Source organism: Camelina sativa, chromosome 14 (genome assembly GCF_030686135.1).
Source record: "Camelina sativa cultivar CO46 ecotype springtype chromosome 14, ASM3068613v1".
Taxonomy (NCBI): Eukaryota; Viridiplantae; Streptophyta; class Magnoliopsida; order Brassicales; family Brassicaceae; genus Camelina; species Camelina sativa.
Genome location: NC_141893.1, coordinates 13,208,840 through 13,227,703, shown reverse-complemented (window position 1 = coordinate 13,227,703; position 18,864 = coordinate 13,208,840). Strand labels below are relative to the sequence as shown.

Sequence of the window (18,864 nt, the reverse complement as noted above, 5' to 3'; positions counted from 1 at the left end):
GGAGTTAATTTCGTCTCAGTGCTCTTCCGTTTGACCGATTTTCTGGGAGCTGGTGTTGAGCGCAAAGCGGGTTCCTCCTGTTCATAATCGCTCCCGTCCTCCTTTGAGTGTGAAGCTTGTGCCGGTCGCTTCCCGCGACTCTTGCTCTTAGAGAGCGGTTTGGCCGGTCTGCTTGACCCAGCGCCTTGCGTAGGCGGCTTGGAAGTAGCAACACGTCCTGGAACCTGACAACCATACTTATCATACATCTCATCCCAAAAATTGTCAGACATTGCAAAGCTGAAACAATTCAAACTCAAAATCAAAGATTAGTAGGTTAGTGACCGAGCAATAATAAAAATCGCAAAAAAAATCAATGAGAGTGAGTGTGGCGCGAGACACACGCAGATTGCGACAGTAGCTCGGTCAACACGCAGATTGCAACAGTAGCTCGGTCAAAACGCAGATTGCGACAGTGGCTCGGTTGATGCCTCACGGAAGCGCGGGGTGAGACGGCGGTGATGAACGGGAGAGTGGAGCTTCGGCGAGAAGATGGAGAGTGAACTGCAGCAGGTCGAAGATGGAGAGTGAGCAGAGGTAATAGAACAAAGTGAGAACGTAAACAAAGAGTGATGAGGGAGTGGAATAATAATGGTCCTGAGGAGAGTATTTGTTTGGTAGGGGTGAAGAGTGAAGGGAGGGGAGAGTTGAATTTAAAGAGGAGAAAAGAAGGAAGAGTGGTGGAGTGATGGGAAGAAAGAAGACATAAAGTGATGTGTTTGTTGTGAGGGAACAAGAGAGGGGGGGAGTGAGGTGATTGAAGATAATAGAGGTTCACGTGGGAGGGGAAGCCAACAAAGAGGGAGATGCAAGTGGGTTGCTTTCTTTTCGTTTTTTCGTTTTTTTTTTTTTTTTTTTTTTTTTTTTTTTTTTTTTTTTCACTCCCTCTCCTTTTCACTCTGTTTTTCTCTGTATCCTCTATCTTTGTTGCACACACTCCCTTCTGTAGATTCCTGAACACAGAAAACCAAAAACAAAAATTAAAAACACAAGAATCCTAAAAATATTTACAGTGATACCTTTGGGACTTCCTCCCAAGTGAGCTTGTTTAAAGTCTCTAGCTTGACTTTTCAGCTTTTTATGCTTTTTGGGGTTCATGGAGGAGTACAGAAAACCCCTTTGGGCGGACTTGATCAGCTAAATATTTTTTTACTCTTTGGCCGTTTACAGTGAATTCGCTGCCATCCTTGTTCAGAAGAGTGATAGCTCCAAATGACAAAACGTCTTTGACTGTAAATGGTCCAGACCACCTAGACTTAAGCTTTCCAGGAAATAACTTAAGTCTGGAATTGAACAGCAAAACCTGATCTCCAGCTTTGAGCTCCTTGACAATAATCTTCTTGTCATGAAAATTCTTTGTCCTCTCCTTGTAAATCTTGGAACTCTCATAAGCATCAAGTCTTATTTCTTCCAACTCATGGATGTCAAGAGTTCTCTTAGCCTGAGCTGTGTCAATATCCAAGTTCAGCAGCTTGATTGCCCAAAGTGCCTTGTACTCAACCTCCACAGGGAGATGACATGCTTTACCATATACCAACTGAAACGGTGTTCTGCCTATTGGCGTCTTGAACGCTGTTCTGTATGCCCAGAGAGTCTCGTCCAACTTGACAGACCAATCTTTCTTCGAGACTCCAACAATTCTTGACAAGATACCCTTGATCTGTTTGTTCGAAACTTCAACCTGACCGCTGGTCTGAGGGTGATACGCAGTAGACACTTTGTGCTTGACCCCATACTTTCTCAGCATGCTCTCAAAAACTTTGTTGACGAAGTGAGTTCCACCATCACTGATCACCGCTCTAGGTATCCCATACCTTGGAAAGATTATACTTTTGAACAGCTTCAGAACAACCTTGTGATCATTGGTGGGGCTGGCTATGGCTTCGACCCACTTAGAAACATAATCAACTGCCACCAAGATATAGACATTCCCATTAGATGGGGGGTTGAAAGGACCCATGAAGTCTATCCCCCAGACGTCAAATATCTCCACTTCCAGGATTGGATTTTGGGGCATCTCGTTTCTCCTTGTGATGTTGCCCATCCTCTGACAAGCGTCACACTTGGTGATGAAGTTGTGAGCGTCTTTGAACAAGGTTGGCCACCAGAGACCTGCTTGGAGAACCTTCTGAGCTGTCTTGAATGTGGCGAAATGACCTCCGTAGACGGAACCGTGACAATGCTCAAGCACTCCCTGCACTTCCCCTTCTGCTATGCATCTTCTGAACAGACCGTCAGAACCTCTCTTGTACAGATAGGGTTCATCCCAGAAGTAGTGGTTGACCTCTCTGAAAAGCTTCTTCTTCCTGTATGGATCCATGTCATCAGGAACTTCTCCACATACCTTGTAATTCACAACATCTGCATACCAGGGTGCAGTCTCAGAAGTGATTGCCATGCATCTGATTTTGAGGTTCTCAACCCCTGTGTCATGCATCCGCTCACAAACCTGGGCTACCAGAAGTTGTTCCTCAGGCATTGAGTCATTTATTGGAACAACATCTTCTATCCTCATTCTTGACAAGTGGTCTGCAACTCCATTTTCTATTCCTTTCTTGTCAACTATCTCCATGTCAAACTCTTGGAGAAGCAGGATCCATCTCAGCAGTCTCGGTTTGGTATCCTTCTTCGAGTAGATGTGTCTCAGAGCGGCATGATCGGTATACACAATGACCTTCGAACCTACAAGATAACTCCTGAATTTCTCGAATGCAAACACAACTGCTAGGAGTTCCTTCTCTGTGGTAGCATACCTTCCCTGGGTCTCGTCCAAGGTGCGACTTGCGTAGTAGATGACATGAAGCTTCTTGTCAATACGCTGTCCCAGAACTGCTCCAACTGCAAAGTCTGAAGCATCACACATGATCTCAAAAGGATGATCCCAATTCGGAGCTTGCACTATGGGTGCTGAAACCAAGGCCTCCTTGATCTTGCTGAAAGCTTCCAAACATGCTGCATCAAATTCGAACTCAACCTCCTTGCACAACAACCTTGTCAAAGGTCTTGCAATTTTTGAGAAGTCCTTGATGAATCTCCTGTAAAACCCAGCATGTCCCAGAAAACTCCTGATGTCCTTCACTGTCTTAGGCTGTTGAAGCTGAACCATGACCTCAATCTTAGCTTTGTCAACCTCAATCCCTTTCTCAGAAATTTTGTGTCCCAGAACAATCCCTTCTTCAACCATGAAATGGCACTTCTCCCAGTTCAGCACCAGGTTCGTCTCCTCACATCGCGTCAATACCCTGCACAAATTTAACAAACAGGAGGAGAAAGTGGAACCGTATACAGAGAAGTCGTCCATAAACACTTCCACCGACTCCTCAATTAAATCCGAGAAAATTGAAGTCATGCACCTCTGAAAGGTGGCAGGAGCATTGCACAAACCAAATGGCATGCGTCTGTAGGCAAATGTGCCATAGGGACAAGTAAAGGTTGTCTTTTCCTGATCATTTGGGTGAATAGGGATTTGGAAGAATCCACTATACCCATCAAGGAAACAATAATAGGGATGACTAGCTAGTCTTTCCAACATTTGATCAATGAAAGGCAAAGGAAAATGATCTTTCCTAGATACAGCATTCAACTTCCTATAATCTATACACATCCTATGTCCTGTGATGGTTCTAGTTGGGATTAACTCATTTTTGTCGTTTTTGATCACAGTTATGCCTCCCTTCTTAGGTACACAGTGCACTGGAGATACCCAAGTACTATCAGAGATAGGATAGATAACTCCAGCATCAAGCAGTTTTAGGATTTCTTTCTTTACTACTTCTTTCAGATTAGGGTTCAATCTTCTTTGGGGTTCAATACTAGCATAAGACTCATTTTCAAGATTGATCCTATGTGTGCAAAGACTAGGTGAGATTCCTTTGATATCATCTAAAGAATAACCTATGGCCTTTCTAAACTTTTTTAGCTCAGTGACTAGCAACCCCAATTCATCATCACTCAACCTAGCATTCACTATGACAGGATAAGTAGAATTGGTTCCCAGAAAAACGTACCTGAGTCCGGAAGGGAGAGTTTTGAGTTCTACCTTCGGAGCTTTCAGTTCCGACCAGTCATCAGCACGGGAGTCTGGAATGATCGCGGTCGAGTGGGAGATATCACGTTCTGAACTCTCTGTCTCAACTGCACGTACCTCCTTTGCGTCAGATATCTGCTCGAATTCCTCTGATCCATCCGTTTCTCTGTGGGAATCTAGCATATTCTTGTAACAAGTTGTCTCCCCATGCAGGAACCCTTCTTCTCCATCCTTGGTTAGAGCAGTTTTGAGATGATCCTCCTCAGCTAGTTCCTCCAACAGCTCATCAGCCAACTTATCCATCTCTTCAATATAGAAGACTTGTCCTCCTATTGTTGGCTTCTTCAAAGTATCCTTGATATCAAACTTCATGATGAAGTCATCGCCCAGATTAAGATCAATCTTGCCATTTCTGACATCAATGATGGCTCCAGCAGTCGCTAGGAACGGTCTTCCTAAAATCAGAGGATCTTTAGGTTCTTCATCCATCTCCAGAACCACGAAGTCAGTTGGTACTTCCACGTCTCTGATCCTGACAGGTAAGTCCTCTAAGATACCATGTGGAAGTCTCACTGATCTATCTGCAAGGATGAGGGAGATGTCGCATCCCTTAAACCTTGTGAAACCCAACCTCTTAGCCACAGAGAATGGCATCAGATTCACTGAAGCGCCAAGATCACATAAGCACCTCTCAAAAGACATGGGTCCAATGGAGCAGGGAAGAGTGAATGATCCAGGATCTTTGAGCTTCTTGGGTACAACCTTCTTCTGGATGATTGCACTGCACTCAAGACTTAGTACCACCATGCCTTGAACTTCTTTTGATCTCTCCATCACCAAGTCCTTGAGGAATTTCTGGTAGTGAGGAACAAGTGCGAATGCATCTAGCAATGGCATTCTCAACTCAATCTCCTTGACTTGCTTTTCGAACAAGGCTTTGTACTTCTCAGTAAGCTGCTTCTTGAACCTCACTGGAAATGGTAGAGGAGGCTTGTACGGTGGAGGGATGAACTTCGCAGGTCTGTCTTCAGGAACAGCAGGCTCCTTAACAGCTTCAGGCTCGGATTGCTTCACTGGCTCGATTGGATCTTTGACTGCCTCGACGGGGTTCTCCATCTGAGTGTCATCCTGACCAAAATCCTCCCCATCTAATTCCGCACTGTCCTCAGTGACGTCTGGTACTCCTTGCCTGGGAGGCAATGTTTTCCCACTTCTTAGCGTAATGGCATTGGCAAACTCCTTGGGGTTCTGAACAGCTTTACCTGGGAATTGGCCAGGCTTTGGTGCAGAAGTAGAAACCGATTGGCCCTCCATGTACCTTATCTTCGAATTCAGAGTTTCGAATTTGACGTTCAGATCATTGTAGGAACATTCCATCCGCTGACTTAGGTCAGCGAACTTCTTTGCAGTATCCATGGAACCGCTAGCTTGACCCTGAAGAATTTGTTGCATCATATGCTTCAGTTCTTGATCTGGGGTTGGTGTAGGCTGAACTGGTTGAGGGCGGAATCCTGGCGGTGGTCCCGAGGGAGCTTGGTAACCCTGATGGAACTGTTGTTTTGGAGCGAATCCCGGATTGTAAGGCACAAAAGGTTTTTGTTGCCCTTGCTGTTGTTGTTGAGGAGGGTACACCTGATCTTGTGGATTAGCAACATTGGTACTTCGGTAAGACAAATTGGGATTCGTCTTGTAGGGGTTGTAACCTTTGTTGTAGCCACCCTGATTCTGAACATAGCTGATCTCTTCACTCTGCTCACCCTCCCCATCTGGAACTTGGAAAGGGTCGTCCTCAGAGACGAAGTGGACGCTCCTCTGCTGGCTCAGCAAGATACGGTCAAGCTTCTCATTTACATTCTTGAGGTCCTTCTTGTACTTCTCTTCAGACCCAGCGTCGCCGCGAAATGTGCGGTCATAATCCTCATTGTAGTTGCCGTCTGACTGGGCGAGATTCTCAACCAATTGCCATCCTTCCTCAACCTCTTTGTTCAAGAAATTACCGTTGGAAGCAGTGTCAAGCAGCATGCGGATTTTTGGAAGTACACCACGGTATAGAGTGCTCAGCAGTGACTCGTTGCTGAAACCATGGTGTGGACACTGGCTGTGGTAACCCTTGAAACGCTCCCAGGCTTCACAGAATGATTCTGAGCTCCTCTGAGTGAAACTGGAAATCTCATTCCTGAGACGTGCCGTTCTGGAGTTAGAGAAAAACTTGGCCAAGAATGCCTTCTTGCAGCCATCCCAGGTGGTGATTGAGCCCTTGGGAAGGTTTTTCTCCCATTGATGAGCCTTGTCTCCCAGGGAGAAAGGGAAGAGGCGCAACTTGTAACCATCCTCACTCACGCCGTTGATCTTGGTGAGACCACAAAGACGGTCGAACTCGTCCAAGTGGTCGAGTGGATCCTCCATAGGCAACCCGTGAAACTTGTTTCCTTGGATCATGGTAATCAGACCACTTTTGATCTCGAAGTTGTTGTTCGGCACGGCGGGAGGGACGATTCCAGCACGTTGAGTGTGAGTGTTCGGTGCATCCCCAGCACCAATGTTTCGCGGTCCCTGATGTGGTTCATGCTGTTGTTCCATAGTGACGTGTGCGAGATGCTCAACGGGTTGACGAGCTTGTCGTGGGCGTTGCAACCGGTTGATTTCGTCGATCACAGGAAGGAGATTCTGATGCCCTCTTGATCTGGTGTGCATGCAAGGTTGCAATCAACAGGTTCCTGAGATGCAAAACAAACAAGCAAACAACCAAAACAAGTCAGTACTCAGAATGATAAGTGTAACAGAACTTAATCTTGCAAAACTTGAAATCTCAAATGTAACAATACGAATCCCAAATGGCAACGGCGCCAAATTGATACTAAGATTTTTGTGTCTCCTAGCAGGTTCAATTAACCTTAAGTGTTGTAGTATTTAAGGTGTCAATCCAAATGGGATGTTGCTAGCAATCAAGATGCAATCAAGGAATCACAAGTTAAGCCAATTCAAAGAGTGTTTTTATCTAAGAGTCCTAGAATGATCAAAATGCGAAATGGAAATGAGTCACAGAACAAGAAACAAGAATGCATGACGAGAAGCGAAAATGAATAAAAACGTAAAAGATTCTAAGCATGAACAAACGAAACAGTTCCAGGAATGTAATAAAAATCAGAAAGAAAGAAGTCCTAAGGATGGGGTAATTGATGTCGGTGGAGTATCCTAGTCTAAGGAGTGTTTAACATACCACAAGCAAAGTATCCCTAAACAATGAACATCACAACTTAGCTAATCCAATCTCTTGGCAAAAGCTACTCAGACTCAACCACTTCCATACCTAGCTCTCGCTAGAGAAACGTGGTTGAGCAGGCATGACAGACAAGTTCATTCGTGTCAACAAACATCCTAGACAACTAATCTCTTAGGCTAGGAACGTAAGTCTCTGGCACTAGTTGGTCAGACATTTCATCAAACACCTTTTGGGTGCGGAAATGTCTCGAACCTAGTTCCAATTGATCAGAGAGAAACAAGTAATTCTAACTCTAGTCCAGAAGGGAATCATACAATCAAAGCTTAAACACTCCACATCCTAAGATCCTCCACCTAATCTATCCCATCCTCAGGAACTAACACACTACTCAGATCCGAAAATCATAGTCAAGGATGCAAACACCGAAATCATTGAATCAAGCATAATAAGATAGATAAAAATAAGATTAACAACTTTGTAGAAGGAATCAAATGCAAAATCTCAATAAATCTCAACGATATCGGAATACAAGTCTGAGAACGTGTTTTGGATGCTAGGTTAAAAACCTTCTGGGAACGAAAACGAGATGAAAAGATAAGATGTCTCCGCAAAGACTTAACAAAATGTATATATAGTAGTCCAACATGGAAAGCCCTAAAACTTAAAACGACAAGGTAAAGCGTCGGTTCGGTAATCTCCTGAAGCATGTGAAACCAAACGTCTTTCTTCCCGACATGTGCGATCAAGTCCATGTGCGTCGAATGGAATCCAATGTCATCATAGCTCGGATGGAAGGCTGAGGAGCATGGCTTGGACGGATAGCTCGGACGGAACGGAGATGGTGACAATGGCTCGGACGAGACGGAGATGGTGACCATGGCTCGGACGAGAATGAAGATGGTGACCATGGCTCGGACGAGAATGAAGATGGTGACCATGGCTCGGACGAGAATGAAGATGGTGACCATGGCTCGGACGAAACGAAGATGGTGACCATGGCTCGGACGAGAATGAAGATGGTGACCATGGCTCGGACGAGAATGAAGATGGTGACCATGGCTCGGACGAGAATAGCTTCCAACGTTTCCTAAATACCTGAAATACTCCAAAATGCACAATGTATGCAAGGATGATGCAAGAGCTACCTAGACGTGCAAAGTGTATAGAAAAAACTAGAAAACGATGCAAACCAATGAGTTATCCTAGCTAAATGCATGATAAAAATAGGCTAAGGAGAGACAAAATATAGACATATCAGGACCTCTGTCAAAAACATTGGCCTTGGCCAATCCTGGATTGCGGCAATCTTCTCTGGGTCGGCGGACACTCCTTGTTATGAGACTCGATGTCCTAAGAACCCAATTTCCCTTTGCCAAAATCTGCACTTGCTGAACTTGGTGAACAACTTCTTCTCCCTTAGTCGTTCTAACACCTTCCTCAAATGTTCTTCATGTTCTTCAGCGCTCCGTGAGTATATAAGGATGGCATCGATGAATATTATCACGAATTGATCAAAATAGTCATGAAAAACTTCATTCATGAGTCGCATGAATGCTGCTGGCGCGTTGGTAAGTCCAAATGGTATCACTACGAACTCATACTGGCCATATCTTGTTCGAAAGGCTATCTTCATCACATCTGGCTCTGAGATCGAAATTTGGTGGTAGCCGGAGGCTAAATCAATCTTCGAAAACCATCTTGCTCCTCTGAGTTGATCTAACAGCAAGTAATTCTGTGGCAACAGATATTTGTCCTTGATGGTGATGTTATTGATTCCTTGGTAATCAATACATAAATGCATGCTCCCGTCCTTCTTCTTGACAAACAGCACTGGGGCTCCCCATGGCGATGAACTTGGTCGAATGAATCCTTTTTCTAGCAAGTCCTCTAGCTGAGTCTTGAGTTCAGCCAACTCGGCTGGTGCCATGAGATACGACGCCTTAGCAATCAGGGTAGCTCCCGGCTCTATATTTATGGTAAAAGGATGGCTTCTTGGTGGAGGCAATCCTTCTAACAGCCTGAATACATCTTCAAAGTCCTTGACTACTTTGATGTCCTCAACTTCTGGATCTTCCTTGTCATCTCCTCCCATTGCGGTAAGAGTGACTAAGTAAACACTCCCTTCCTCGAAAGAATTTCCAATTCTTAACGCTGATGCGAAATATGCCTTTGAGCTTGGGCAAATTCCGTAGAAAACTAGAGGTGTCCTTCCTCTATTTTCCATTGTGACTCGGGTCCTGCTGCAGTCTATATGGGCTTGGTATTCCGATAACCAATCCATTCCGAGTATGACTTCAAATCTCTCCATCGGCATTACAAGCAGATTCCTGGTAGATTTGTATTTTGCAAGACTATCGACGCTTCCTTGATCCTCCTTCAGGTCTTGAGGGGCAGTTGATTACCAGCGGTGTAAACGTTGATATTCACTTCATCCTCCTCACACAATTCTCCAAACTTATCGACCACTTCGGGAGTCACAAAACTATTGGACGCTCCCGAATCGAACAATACATGAGTGGGGTTACTACCAACTAGTAATGTTCCTAATGCATAACAAATATAAAAATGCAATGCAAAAACTAAACACGCAATCACACAAACACACAATCCATCACAAGAGAGTTAAAACCCAATCAAACCTGTTATCGGACCTTTCGCAAGTGTTGGAGGTTTGGGTGGCTCTAATCCTAAGGCATAAACATTGGCTGGGGTCGCTTGTTTCTTTGTCGGGGGTTCCTTCACTTGATGCACTAGCTGAGCACGGTTCACAGTTTGGGCGTTCAGTTTGGTCGGCGTCGATGGACATGAGGTCGCATAGTGTCCCATTTCTCCACAGTAGAAACATGTGATCAGCGCAAGATTGGGACTCTCGGCTTCAGAAAGTGTCGGACAAGTTCGGGCAAAGTGTCTGAGTTGACCATACATAAAACATCCTCTCGGATCAAAGTGGTTCGTTGTACGTCCTCCTTGGTTGGCAATCATGTTGACCTTACTACGGTTCGCACCTTTGTTCCGTCCAGCTACTTTGTTAACCTTTCAGAAATTCACTACCTTGCTCTGCTGCACAGGTTCTTTCTTCTTCTCTTGGGCCATGAATTCTTTCTCCAGCTCAATTCCCTCCTCTACATTCACTGCTCGCTCTTCCACTTCGGCGACATTCTTGTATGTCACAGTATGCAATCTTCCTTTTACTTCTGGTCATAGTCCGTAAAGAAATCTACGGGCCATAGCTTCTTCGTCGTCATTTCCCTTGTACATATATCTCCGCAGTCGTGTGAAGATCTGTCCATAAGCGCAAACACTCATAACTCCTTGTTCCAAATGTAGAAACTGATTCTCTAATCGATCTCGGGACTCTGGTGGAAATTACTTCTGCTCAAACTCTCTCCTGAAAAACTCCCAAGTTATCGGCATGTAGTGGTAATGAGGGACTACACTATCCCACCATGCGCGTGCGTCTTCCTCCAGGAAATTAATTGCAATCACCTTCTTGTATTCCTCCGGGCATCTTGATGTCTCGAAATTCATCTCCAGTTCTCTTATCCACTTGTCTGCTAACATCGTATTCTGCTCTCCCTTGAAATTTTGGACTCCTAAGTTCCTCATCATTATCACCAGGTTCAAAAAACTAGACGATGGAGTATCGTCCTGCTGGCTCCTTTGGTTCTGCTGTTGTTGCTGTTGGATCATGTGTTTTAGAAGATCTTGTATCATCTTTAGTGTTTGATGGGTCTCTGGTACCCTCTGCTCATCTGGGTTCTCCTCACGTCCTTGGTCTCCTCTTGTCATGTTTGAATTCGGGTTGGTAGTGAACTGTCCAATCGGCGAATACTCTCGATTTGGCGGGTACATGTACTCTGGTGTGTTGTACCGGATAGAATTTGGTGGCGAGTACCTCGGCATCGCACCAGGCACATCCCATTCAGGCATAAACATATTTGGCTCGTAAATGGCTGGAAACGATTCCTCTTCTTGCTCATCTCCAAAATGCGGACCCCATTCCTCCGGACCAAACTGTTGACTTGAACCCCTCTCTGGATCCGGCGTGAAGTGCATCGATCTAGACCTTTCAGATCCTTGGCCAGACATCTGCATCCATCATCAATAATAAGGGTTACCTAATCCCATCCCATCTAATCCTAAAGTGGTTAACAAACCGGATTATCCTAAGTGTCTATTTGCGACCATTTTGACTCGATAAAACGTTTGAAAATACGAGTCCTACTAGCATCATGACCATGCTCTGATACCATCGTTGTAACGCCCCAGAACCGTCCTATGGCCGGACAGGCCACGGACCGCCCTGGGACGCCACTTGAAAACATCCACCAACGATCCGGCCGAGGTTCGAGAACGTATCAGGACCCTTAGCCAGTCCGTCGGCGGCGTTTCCGACCGTATGGGACGTCCTTTAGGCTTTGCAACCCTTGTGCATCCCAGACGTTGAGCCGACTCGGATAAAGTCTATATCAGTTATTACTCGTACGAATATAAAATCCGATTGTATTAATATATATGGAGTTTATTACAAAATGGTTACCAAAAAGATTATAGTTTGAAGATAAGGCCTAGTGCCAAAGATCGGTTACATATAAAACATACTTGATTTTACAAGGGAAATTTGATTTAAAAAGACATTTTTTCTTCAATTTGTCCCATTATGCCTTCTACGCTAAATTTGCCACTATGCCTAAATTACCCTTTAAAAAAATCAAACGAACTTTTAAGCAATTTTAAAATTTCAATTCCCTAAAAACAAATTCTAGAAATAAGAAAGAGGTTGCCATAAGGTGTTTTTGATGAAAATTTGGTGTTTTAACATTGAAAAAAAATTGTTCTGCAACATTTAGAATACATCTTCTACTAATTGTATATATTCTGAAGATATTAGATTATAAATTCTACATAAAATACATGTTCTAAATAATGTATATTACAAATTCTTCGCACTCTACTTGTTCTGAAAACATTAGAATAAATATATCTTCTAAAACTTTTAGAAGTCGGATTTTGTATGTATTCTACAGAAATTAGAATATATATTCTACACATAACTCTATATTCTACAAATTTTAGAATTTGTTTTCTTCACTTTATACATATTCTACTGAAGTCAGAATATGAAATCGACATTTTATCATGTGTCCTACGGAAATTAGAACACTAATTATACACTTTACTCTATGTTCTTCATAATTTAGAAAGTTTATTCTACAATTATGTTAAACAAGGAAACTGAATCCGAAATTTAAGAAAACAAAATATTTACGTAATCCCTGAATTATGCAAATCATATATATTCTTAAGATTACGTTCTAATATGTTTAGAAAACGTGTTCTGAAAACATACAAAATCGATTTGGTTAAAGGTTTTTCATCATTTTCCTACGCTTGTCAACCTAAATTCGGCTGTTCTTTCATTCAAGAGTTTATTTTGCAGTATGATGCAAATCTATGTAACATGTGGTGTATGGAGATGTATCGGCCAAAATGAATAGAGATTTATTGTTGATGAAGGAAAACGTGGGAGACTTCTTACTTTTCAAGCCAATTCAACTCTTGAAGAGCTAAAGACGATGGTTTTGGAAGACTATGAAATACAACAAAATATGGTTGATGTGGAATTCAGTTATTTACCCTTTGATCTCAGTGTTGATTCTCCTCCGGTTGTTATGATGAATGATCGCCAAGTGAAAAATATTGTTGCTTATTGGAAAATGAAGAATAACATACGGTCGTGTGTGACGTTTAAAGCCACGGTGAATGATATAAGCAATATTGATCTGAATAAGGAACCAAGCGACTCAAGTGAGGGAGGCTTTGACGTTCTTCTGCGTGAAAAGCTGCCAAAATTTGTGAGCAAAACAAAACCGAATGATTCTAACTTCATAACTTCTAAGGACGCTGAATTTGGTGCTAGATATATGATGGTTGATTTTATGGTAAAGAAGGGGCAATATTTCAAAAGCAAGGAAGCTTTACAGGCAAGTTTAGAAATTTTTGCGATGAAGTATAACTTCGATTACAGAGTTACTAAAACTGGTACAAGATTTTGGTGTATACGCTGTATTGATAATGTTTGCAAATGGCGTGTTTGTGCTGAGTGCTTAGAAGGGTTTGTGTGTTGGAAAATCAACAAGTATGTGGGTAGCCATACTTGTGCTCCTTCAAGGAAAACGAAATTTGGTAGAACACGTTCAGCAAGAACAATCGGGAATCTCATCAAACATAATTATGAAGGTGTCAAGGAGGGACCTAAACCCAATGACATCATTAATATTATGCGTACGGAGAATGGATGTGAGCTAACTTATTCCCAAGCTTGGGAATCTCGTGAGTATGCAGTTAACGAAGTAAGAGGAATCCCAGAGAAAAGTTTTGCTAAGATACCTAAATACTTGCACATGCTAGAAGAGGCGAATCATGGTACGCATACAAATTATGATATTGATTGTGATGGTAGATTCAAGTATCTATTCATTTCATTTGGTCAATCAATAAGAGGGTTCTACAAGAAAATTCGGAAGGTCATTGTAGTTGACGGAACGTTTTTAAAGAGCAAGTACAAAGGAGTTCTACTAGTTGCTATGGCCGTAGATGATAACTCTAATTTGTATCCAATTGCATTTGGGATTGCTGATTCTGAGAATGATGCTTCATGGGAGTGGTTTTTAATGCAGCTTAAGGTTGTTATTGCGGATGACAAAGATTTAGCTTTTGTGTCAGATCGATATATATCTATTTGTAAAATGATTGGAAAAATCTACCTGTTGGCTAAACATGGTATTTGCATCCACCACTTGATAGGTAATGTGGTAAAAAATTATAAAGGAAGAGGTGTGGCTGGTCGTCTTGCAAAAGCGTCAAAAGCGTATAGAGTCGCTGAGTTTGATAAACATTTTGCGGAAATTTGCAATATCAGTCCGGCGATTGGAGGTTATCTACAGGAGGCTGATGTGAAAAAATGGGCTAGATGTCATTTTCCTGGATATAGATATGACATAAACACCAACAACCCTGCTGAATCGATAAATTCAGCTTTGAGATCACCGAGAGAGTATCCAGTAATTCCTTTGTTAGATAGCATTAGAGAAATGTTAACCCGCTGGTTTTATGAGCGTAGGGCATTAAGTGAGCAGCAGAACGACCCTTTAACCATTGAGGTGGATAAGAAGATTTGTAGAAGAATAGAGAAGGGTGAAAAGTTTAAAGCTTATCCTATTTCTCAATTCATATTAAAAATTAAAGGTAAAGGAGTAGATTTTATTGTTGATTTGGAGAAGAGGACTTGTTCATGTGGAAAGTTTGACATAGGAAAACTTCCTTGTAGACATGCCATAGAAGCATGTTTTAGTATTGGGAAAAGTCTGTACCCATACGCTGATGATGTGTTCACTACTGTTGCATGGAGATCATTCTACGAGGAAACCATTAATCCTATAGGTGTTATTGAAGATGAATGGTGTGTTCCCGAAACTGTTGGTGATGTAAAAATTGTACCACCTAAGACAAGAAAAGGAGTTGGTAGAAGAAGAAAAAGAAGATATGAATCAGTGGAAGACAAGATAAGATCGTCACAAGGAGCGAAGAGGCATAAGTGTGGCCGTTGTGGTAAAGAAAGCCACAACAGATTGACATGTGAAAACACGATCTTATAATAGGTTTGTGCAGCAACTTTTACACATCATTATTTGGAGTTCACGTTATTGGATTTCTTATGTTTTTTAATTTTGTATTGCTTATGTTTCAAATACATGTTATTGGATTTCTTATGTTTTTTTAATTTTGAATTGCTTATGTTTCAAATACATGTTATTGGATTTCTTATGTTTTTTAATTTTGAATTGCTAAATATTTGTGTGTCCTCGATGGTGTTGAAAATCTAAATAAGATAATCTAAATAAATAAAGAAATGATAATGTCAATAAGCACAAGATGAAACAATCTTAATTGTAGCACAATTAAAAATTTAACTAAGGTCTACAATATGAGGCGACACAGATGGAGGCTCATACTTCTCCATTCGCTCAATGAACACAGGATCATATGCTGCTTCCCACAAATCAACTGCAATCTTCGTACGAGCTTCTTTATTGTTTTCATCGTTTATCAAACTCATATCTAGGTTAAGCATATGACACTCTATGTATTTAAGTGCATACACTCCGCAATCACAACATGACTTATTAAGATTTGGTGGCACTGAAGCAAAAATGATAGAATATGGAGACACATGAAGATATTTACCATAGGTTTTGGTCTGAACTTCCTTCACAAGTCGAGGGATGAGGATTGCAAATGGATCCACATGACTTCTGTGGGTTAGACCAGAACAATCAAATACTTCAACAGTTCTTAGGCCAAAATTAATGCACACAGATATCCAGTGATTATTATTGACGTTCACAGGAGCGTAAACTCTGTCGAAGTCTAATGCCCATTTCTTCCCCGTCTTTCCATGAGAAGGCAAGTCACCTTTTGCATAACCCAAGATCATAGAATCCCACTTGTGGCTTTTTTTACCTTCTCTAAACTTCAAATATTCGATTTTCATTTGCATGCTAAACATACAATACATGAAGCCAACACGATTTGACTTCAATCGGCCTAAAGATGTATTCTCCCGAAATATATACATCATAGCATCCATTTCCTGAAAATATTGAAACGTACCGGATTCCGAAGCCAAGTGTTGCTTATCATGACTCGATTTAGTAATTCATCGTTAATTACACTTGGACCCAACTTAATCATTCTGCAAATACACAAAAAGAATACACTATGCATAAGCATCAAAAAAGCATAAATCTGTAATAATTATAGTAAAATATAATTGAACAACTTACCCCCTTGTTCTATGCCACTCTGCAAAAGCATCGAATCGATTATCAGAAACGAACACCAAAACAGAATCCATGTCAAATTCACCCGCGTTTGTAGTATTCAATCTTCGTACGTCATCTTTGCACAATACATTTTGTGTAGGATCAAACCCAAGTACATATGCTTTTTGAGATAGGTGTCCTACTGATTTCTTTAAAAATTCTTGTGAATCCAAATTAAGATCTATTTCACTATGATGAGTGAAAAGATCATCAACTAAAAAGGTTTCATCCTGTCCATACAAAAAGTTTAACAAAAATATTAACACTTATTATTACACCCACAAACATACATATCCGATTACATATTCTTCTGAAGTCTTAAAAAAAAAAAACAAACAAACATAACATAGAGATTTAAGTCTTACGTACCACAAATTTACTCTTCTTTTCTGCTGGAATGGATGGTTGATCAACCGTAGCTTGAGTGCTTATTGTAATTCCAGCTGAAGTTATAGTATCCTTCAACGGTGAGACATCCTTTTCTATTTTTCCCAATCGACTGTCAACCTTCTTCTCAAAACTCTTGAAACAAGTCTCAAACACACTAATAAAAGACTTCATTTGTTCATCTGTAGCAGCTCGATGTGTTGTTGCTGCTCGCTCATAGAGCAGTTTTTTTTTTCCTCTTCTCTGCACCATGATCAGGTTGTCTCTTCCTCTTGCACCTGACTCTTCATCGTTAGCAGCTTGCATACTCTCACCACTCTTTGTTGCACTAGAACCTTGATTTTCTTTGCACACCTCACTGCCAACATCATCTTTTACTTGAATATGTTCACCCTCCACATCATCAATTTGTACAGTTCCCCAAATATGGTCTCCAAAATCATTTCCAGAACTGATCTTAGCTTTCAAATTATCGACTTCACCATCGCTAGTTTCGTCAGGCCATAAAAACTCAATGGAGTCAACAATGTCGAAATCGCCAGTCATAGATATGTATGGATAAACAATATCCTAAATAAATAAATAAAAAACAGTTGGAAGTTAAGATTAAACAATGACATCAACTATTAACAAAAAACATGTGATAAGAGTTGGATTGGCAAAGAAAGTACCTTCGGTCCAAATGTACTTTCTAGTTGGATGATTTCATCATATGATACTTTGGCTGCGCCTTTCCAATTAGAACATCGAGGAGCTACTGTAAATTCTTTGATAATCTTTTCTCCCAACAACTTTCCAATGTCTGGAATTGCCTCCATCACCCATATTTGAAATGCATATGAGAAACCATCTAATGCATAGCTATTGATCTTCTTCAAATCTTCTCTTTTTTCTATGATAGACTTAGAAAGACTTTTAAAAGCTTTAAGACCCCAAGGATAAGTCCTCACCTTATCAAGATCCATTACCATCTGGATGTATTTGAGTGGAATATAATTTTTCTCATCCTTAGCCATAATCAACCCAGCTATCACAAGAAGATACACCAATCGGATCTTATCTATCTCACTCCATTCGTGAATTACAGGTAAGTGCACATCAACCAAGCCCTTAATGCTAATAGTCGGACCTTTTCTCTTCATCAATTTGCTCCAAAACCCACCATCATCTTTCCAATTCTCTAAATCACAACTAGAATCGGCAGTGCATTTGAGCCCAGTCACAGCATGAAACTCTTGCATTAAAAATCTGAGTGGCTTCCCTCCAAACACAAACCATATCTCTCTTTTTTTCTTTGTAACCAATTGCCTAGACATAATGCGGTGTATCAAACGCCCTGAATACCCTAAACCATTCTCGTAGATTGCAAACACATGTGAAAAGACTGGATCATTCTTCACTTTCTCATACTCTTTAGGTAATGCTTGTTTGACTTTGCCCAAGATAGAAATTCGACAGGAATTGTTAATCTTCTTCATGTGTGGCTCAAATCCATCTCTAAATAGGCGTTTAGGAAATTCTGTTTCCATACCTACAAAAAAAAATGAAATTCATTAGTATGAACCCAATTAGCTCAATCTCACAATGATTCAATCACATATACAAACTATATTGACATCACCCTAAAGCAAAACCTAGTTTAAACGATACATTATCAAATTTACTGCCGATTTTTTAATTTTTGTAGATCACGGCTTGCTTCAGCTAGTGTTCCTATCACAAAACCGGAAGGGTTGCAAGAGAGTAAACAGAAAATGATTCCTTTACTATGTTCAATCTGCAAGAAAACAGAACTACAACAATCCAATCCAAAAAAACAGAACAACAACAATAAAAAAAAAACAGAATCACAACAATCCAATCCAATCAAAAAAAAAAGAACCACAACAATCCATAAAAACAGAACCACAACAATCCAATCCAATCCAAAAAAACAGAACCACAACAATCCAATAAAACAATTGCATGCATCGATTGAGAGAGAGAGAGAACTTCGATTGGAAATAGATTCCGAGAGAGAGAGAGAGAGAGAGGGAGAGGGAGAGGGAGAAGAAGAAGGTACCGGAGAACTTTGATTCTCGCCGGTGGGAGAAGCTACCGGAGTCGCCAAAGGAAAAACTGTGTCGATATCGAGAGAGAGAGAGAGACAGAGAGTTATGTCGAGAGAGAGAGTAAACAAATGAAAATTTTAATTAAAAAGGAAGTATTTTTTGATTAAATTTAGGAATTATACAAAATAAAAGTTAAGATTTAGGGAAATTTGATTTTTTCTGCAATTAAGGGTATAATTGAGTTTTTCTGTA

The 18,864-nt window shown here is 41.2% G+C and overlaps 2 protein-coding genes and 1 non-coding gene across 3 annotated transcripts; 2 read left to right on the top strand and 1 right to left on the bottom strand.

Moving 5' to 3' along the window:
• Window positions 1-6,143: 6,143 nt before the first annotated feature.
• Window positions 6,144-6,250, top strand: LOC147928140 (small nucleolar RNA R71). Its single transcript, XR_015581069.1, has one exon. It is a non-coding gene; the product is annotated as a small nucleolar RNA R71 (small nucleolar RNA).
• Window positions 6,251-12,733: 6,483 nt separating this feature from the next.
• On the top strand, window positions 12,734-14,947 carry LOC147928139 (uncharacterized). Its single transcript, XM_087486036.1, has 2 exons — window positions 12,734-12,745; window positions 12,788-14,947. The coding sequence occupies exons 1-2, from the start codon at window positions 12,734-12,736 to the stop codon at window positions 14,945-14,947; spliced, it is 2,172 nt and encodes a 723-aa protein (XP_087342162.1).
• A 311-nt stretch (window positions 14,948-15,258) lies between these two features.
• LOC147928138 (uncharacterized) lies at window positions 15,259-15,867 on the bottom strand. Its single transcript, XM_087486035.1, has one exon. The coding sequence runs from the start codon at window positions 15,865-15,867 to the stop codon at window positions 15,259-15,261; it is 609 nt and encodes a 202-aa protein (XP_087342161.1).
• Between the last annotated feature and the right edge of the window lie 2,997 nt (window positions 15,868-18,864).